The sequence below is a fragment of the Aotus nancymaae genome, unplaced genomic scaffold (genome assembly GCF_030222135.1).
Source record: "Aotus nancymaae isolate 86718 unplaced genomic scaffold, 86718_ANA_hifiasm-v0.15.2.pri h1tg000029l, whole genome shotgun sequence".
Lineage (NCBI taxonomy): Eukaryota > Metazoa > Chordata > Mammalia > Primates > Aotidae > Aotus > Aotus nancymaae.
In genome coordinates this window covers 12,837,968-12,843,967 of record NW_026988442.1, presented here as the reverse complement: position 1 = coordinate 12,843,967, position 6,000 = coordinate 12,837,968, and the positions used below count along the sequence as shown (strand labels likewise).

General features: G+C 56.5%; 1 protein-coding gene across 1 annotated transcript in view; it reads right to left on the bottom strand.

The window, feature by feature from the left end:
* Positions 1–1,976: 1,976 nt before the first annotated feature.
* EFCAB8 (EF-hand calcium binding domain 8) overlaps positions 1,977–6,000 on the bottom strand; it is a 68,980-nt gene continuing 64,956 nt past the window's right edge. Inside the window, 5 exon segments of the mRNA XM_064382322.1 lie at positions 1,977–2,576; positions 2,578–2,658; positions 3,612–3,710; positions 3,795–4,002; positions 5,233–5,363. Coding sequence (XP_064238392.1) covers positions 2,187–2,576; positions 2,578–2,658; positions 3,612–3,710; positions 3,795–4,002; positions 5,233–5,363 — 909 coding nt within the window. The 3' untranslated portion in view covers positions 1,977–2,186.

The following is a 6,000-nucleotide window of genomic DNA, read 5'->3' as shown; positions in this document are numbered from 1 at the left end:
AAAGAAACGAGGAAGAAGGAGGGGGCCTCATGGAGATCCATGAAGGAGATGTCCGTGTGACAATGGAGGCGGGCAGTGGCAGGGGTTGCCTCTCTAAGCTAAGGAACACCAAGCGAGGATTGCCAGCAAGCACCAGAAGCTGGAAGAGGCGAGGAAGGTCCTCCCCTACCAAGTTCAAGGTGCCCTGCTGACACCTTGACTTTGGGCTTCTGGCCTCCCGAACTGTGAAGACACTAATGTCTGTTGTTTGAAGGCCCCTGTGTGTGGTGCTCTATTACCGCCTTCTAGGGGCATCCAGAAGCCCTCAGATGCAAGGGCAGTGTCTAAAATGAGAAGTCCCTTCCCAGGGGAGATGGTATGAGGGGAAGGCCATGGGAGGCACCGCGTGGAGTCTGCGTGGCCTGGGCAGGGCCCCATCACCCCGTGCCCCCAACCCCAAGCACAAAGGTGTCTGATCCCCGGCACCTCCTCCTGGGGACACATGCCATGATTCTCTGTGGCCCAGAAAGCAGGCCTCTTCTGAGCCCCAGACAGACACCTTTTCAGCTCCACCGCAAGGAAGAGTTTCTAGATTAGAGGGCACTTTATAGGTGTTTGTTGTGAAAGTGAAAATCAACAAGGGCTGCGGGGCAGGTTTACTAGGAAGCTACTAACTCCTAAGCTGCAGCCTCTTCCAAGGCTGACACCTTGACCTCCAGCCTCCAGAGTGGAGACAGTAAGTTTCCGTTGTTTAAAGACATCAAGTGTGGTACTTTTTTCCGGCAGCACTAGGAGAGGGATACAGAGGTGGTGTCGAAACACAGCCTGCACATGGATTTTGGCCTCAATAATGCCTGGCTCCTGGGTGCCCAACTCCTTAAGGCAAGAACCAAGCTGGGAGGGTTGAGATCATAGTTTCTTCATGCAGGAGAGGATGCAGTGACCCCAGGAAGGAGGCACAGGTGACGTAGAAACTCTCAGCAGGCCAGGCACGGTGGCTCATGCCTGTAATCCCAGCACTTTGGGAGGCCAAGGCGGGCAGATCATTTGAGGTCAGGAGTTCGAGACCAGCCTGGCCAACATGACGAAACCCCATCTCTACTAAAAATACAAAAATTAGCCAGGCATGGCAGTGCATGCCTGTAGTCCTAGCTATTCAGGAGGCTGAGACAGGAGAATCGCTTGAACCAGGGAGGCGGAGGTTGCAATGAGCCGAGATCGTACCACTGCACTCCAGCCTGGGTGACAGAGTGAGACTCTGTGTCAAAAAAAAAAAAAAACCTCCCAGCAGAGTGGGGTGGGGAGCCCATAGTTCCACCCCTGAGAAGTGTAAAGGGAGATGGCAGGGGAGAGAGAGAGAGGAGGAGCTACACACACACCCTCGGGGCTGAGCCTCGGACTGGGCAGGAGGGTCAGTGGAGACACTGAGACCGTCAGAGAGACCCCCCAAGAACCCCCAGCCTGTAGCCCACCTCCCCCTTGCTCAGCAGCAGTGGGCTGCCCCCGCTCCCTTCAAGCTGCAGGTGAAGTGTCCAGAAGGCCCCACATGCCCCAGAATGGGATCTCGAGCTGCCAAGAGGGCTGAGGGCCCAGCAGAGGTCTGGACAGGTGCCTCTGGGCCAGAGAGGAAGGACACATGGGACTCCATAGCCAGACAGCGGCAGAGCCAGGAGGGGAGCCGCCCACTATACTTCCAGGCCTCTCTGCACAAGGGACAGAACAGGATGCTGGGTGGGGAGTGTTTGCTGATGAGGGAGGCTGACAGACAGCAGGGCAGATGAACAGCCACAATCCCCACCAGATGGCTGCCAGGCCTCACTCTTGCCATAAGGCTGAACCAAGTTTCCAAGCCAAACAGCCAGGTGTCCTTGGAAAGGGACTCTCCTCTCTGCCTCTGCCCAGGCCCTGGCCAGGGGATGTGACTGGTCTTAGATAAGGAGGGACCTAAGGGGCCAGGAACACACACACAGCCCAGCTTCATCGCTGTGGACGCCCATAGCTGAGATCATTTATTTTCTGCTCCAGGTTCTCGTGGGGGCCAAAGAGAAGACAAGGTCAGGAGATAGGTGGACTTCCCCAGAGAGGCTGAGTGGGGTGGCCAGGGGAAGGGCCACATCCTCTGGGTCTAAAAGGGAAAAAGCCAGGGACACCCAGGCTCGCCATGGGCGCGGCCGCCCTGCTGGAGGGATGAGAAGAGCGCGGGCACCTCAGAACGTGAGGTGGGAGCCTCCCTTCACGGAGGGCAGGGAGGTGGCTTTCAGAGGCCTTGGGGGCTGCTCGAAGGAGGAGACAATGAGCTTGGGGGTCGCTAACCTCTGCAGGGTGGACTCAGACACCAGGGAGGGGACCAAGGAGGTGGAATGGGCCATGGAGGCCGACTGGGGCCGCAGCAAGGAGAACTGGGGCCTCAGGAAGGCAGGCAAGCTGGAGTCCAGCAGCCTGGAGGCTGAGGCAGACACAGATAACAAGGAAGATGGGGAGGAGGTGGCCACGGGCGTGCTGGCCGTGGTATCCAGCGCTGCCTGCTCCCTGCTGGGCACCAGGTCCTTCTGGACATCGCGGGCCACCAGGCGGATGTGCCGGTCCTGCTGGTCGGGGGTCCCTGCTGGTCAGGAAGTCGGGCTGCTGAGTGGGCGTTAGCTCGTTGAAGTGCAGGCTTCGGTAGACCTGGGGTGAGATCTGCAGGGGACAGAGTTGGGAGCGGGGACACCCAGAACCAAGAGCAGGCTCTCAGGAAGGAGGCACCCTGAAGTCTTCCCAGGCCAAGGAGATGTGTCCAGAGGACCGTGGCTGCCACTAACCATGGCCTGTGGGCTCATGCACCCACCTAGTACCAGGCCGGGTGTCCAGCCCTGCTTTCCACCTAGTTATGGTGCGTATGGCCATCCTGTGAGCTAGGCATGCAGACTGCCTGCTTCTGAGCATTAGGCCTCCAGCTGGTACCCTGGGTGAGGCCCTGGTGCAAAGAGCTCCTGGGAGCAATTCATGTCACGCCAGCCTCTCCCCAGCCCAGACAGGGAGGCCCTGCAGGGACGTGGGCTTCAGTGTCATCTCATTTATTCCCAAGGGAACCTCACAGAGGAGGGAGCTCACACAGCACTCCCACGGCAGACAAGGAAGGGGCGCTGGGAGAGGCTGGGATCTGCCCAGGAAAGGGCAGGATGGAGCTCAGATCTGCTCTTTCCAATGTCCCCTGCTCCTTTCTGTCCCCGATGGAGAGCCACTCCTTCCACTTACCCTGTCTCTTACTACGTGCCTGGCATGATGCCCTGGTCTGCTGCTGAGCACCATGGTAGCGGGGACATGGGTGGGAAATATGCTAACCAGCAAACCATGGAAAATGCTTGGGAGCCTATAGACAGGGGCTACCCCAGGGCGGACCTTGTCCCACAGGCCCTTGAGGTTTGTCCTCAAGGACAAAAGCTGCCCCAATGACCTCAGCCAGGGCCTTGGCAAATAAACCATATCAGTCTCAACCCAGACCTGTCCATGGCCCAGAATCCTGTTAAAGGGCAAAGATTCCTGTCCACCCCCACTGAAGGGCCATGTGGGCACAAGGGTGGCTGCTGGTGAAAACGGGACCCCCTGGCACCCGGCCCAGCCTGCTGGGGAGCTGCCCCATCCCGCCTCACCTGATGCTTCATCCAGCCATACGGCACACTGCTGGACAGGAACCTGGTATTCCGCACGCGTTCCTTTGGCTTATACGCCGCTCCCAGGACTTTGCTCACCTGCAGAAGCCATGCCGAGAGTGAAGCCTGAGAGTTGGCGGTCCCTGCACCCCTCCCGGTGCTCCCCTCCCCTCCCAGCCTCACCTGCTTGTCCCTGGACTCCCACTTGCTCCAGCTGTCCTCAATGTCTTCCAGGGGGCGTTCTCCGGCCCATGGGGACACCAGGGCCATCTTCTGCAGCTTGGCCCAAGCATCTGCCTCCTTATCTGCCTTCCCATGCAGGAGGGCCATCAGCGCCGCCTGCTCTTGCCGCTGGTATATCATCAGGGCCTCGGCCAGATCCCGCTGCTCCCTAGTGTGAGGGCCTTTCCTTCACAAGATATCCCCCCACTGCAAGGCTGGGCAACCCTCCCAGAAACCCTGAAAGGCCCTCCCCTTCCTGGGCCTGATCCTCTCCAATCTTCCATCCCTCCCCCCAGGCCAAACTCCCCAGAGCTCATCACTGAACATGTATGGAATTAGCATTTGCAAAGCCTGGATCCAGCTGGCCCAGCAGGTCCTGCCACTCTCCCACCACTCTATCCTCTCCACCATGCAGACCCAACATCCCATCTGGCTTTATCTGGACCTCCCCTTGTGGACTATTTAAACATGCCTGCCCCTGCCCAAGGAAACCCTGCCTTTGCCTTGTTTGATCTCCCTCCACAGGACTGTCAACATGAATGCCTTTATGGAAGCACAGGAGCCACAAAGATTTTGTGGATGCCTGACAAACTCCTACTTAAATGTCAAAACCCAACTCCAACATCACCTCTCCTGTGAAGCCTTCCTTACTTGATCCACTCAACCACGTGGATGGTCCTCTGAGCTATCCCTGTTCCTAATCTTCTTATTACTTATCACATAAAGCTACAGCCATGAGTCTGCATGTCCACCTCCCCGAGTAAACTGTGAGTTCTCTGAGGCAGGACCTGGGTCTGGATGTCTTGTATCTCTAGAACCTAGCACAAGGTCTGGCAGTCAGTAGCATCTCAATACATAGGTTCTTGAATGAACCTGAATTACTGGAGACTTGATCAGGAATAAGGATGGAGTGGACAGAGCGGATAGGGGATGCACCTGCAGGGGGAGGAACAAGCAGCCAGCAGTCTGCCGTGCCCTGCAATCAGGGAAGTAATACAAATGTCTGCTCAGGATCAGGGCCCTGGGCTTGGGCCTGAGCACTCCTCTGCCAGGGACCTCTGGCTACGTAGCAATGACCTCTGCAGGGAAGCCAGCTCTGACAAACCTGGGCCTGGCTCGGGCACAGGGCCCCATATAAGCTCTTGGGGTTTTGTATTTTGCCCTATCACTGCTCAACCTTTCAGCTGAGCTGGGCTAAAACGGGGCCTGGGCTCTCCCCCGATAGCTGCCACTTGTGGAGTAGAGTTGCCTGCAACCCTCAAGCCTCTGGCCTTCCGAGGTCCCTCCCTACCGATGCCTAGCTCTACCCGACCCAGGCAAAGGCTTCCCGGGACCTGGGAAGACTTGCAACCTCTCCCTCCTCAAGTCAGGGAAGACCAGGCGAGCTGTGCTCACTCACCGCAGCTCCAGATGGGAGGCCTTCCAGGAGGTGCCAGCAGAGCTGCCCGCCTCCTCTAAGCCTGCTCTGTGTTCATGAAGACCATCATGGGCATCCTGTAGTCTTTTCCACATGCTCAGGCCAAATGTTCACTGGAAAGCAGTAGAAGCAAAGGGGGCCAGGTGAACTAAGATGACAGAAAGGGACAAGTCTTTCCAAGAAAAGCTGGCAGTGGGAGCTGCTTTCTCATCTGGGGGGCATTTCCAAGTCTACACACAGGCTGAGTGAGAATCAGAATTGGCTTAGACAAAGAGAAAACAGCAGAGCTTCTGGTATCCACTGTGGCTGGCATGATGAATGAAGTCTAGTGGAGTCCTGAATGCACAGCTGTTTTTCCTGTTAGGACATTTGCTGAGCACTGGGGAGGCTGGGGTTGTAGGTGCTGGTACAGAAAAGCAGAATGAGATCATTGGGAGAGAGTCCCACTGAAAGAAGAGCCTGAAACAGACACAGATTTCATCCTTGAGAAGCAGAAGACAGGGGCAAACTGAGTCCTCCTAAAGCTGCTATCCAGCCCCAACACAATTCAATCCCCAACTGGTTGGAGATGCTCAGCCCTATACAGAGGAAAGAGTAAAATGCTCTAGGGGGAAACAATATCAACTAAAGTCTTTACAGTCCGTTTATACAAAGCCCAGGAAATTTTTGGTTTTTTGGGGTTCTTTTGTATATATGACATGTGAAAAGGCAGGCAAATATAACCAATAATCAAGAGAATAAATAGGCATT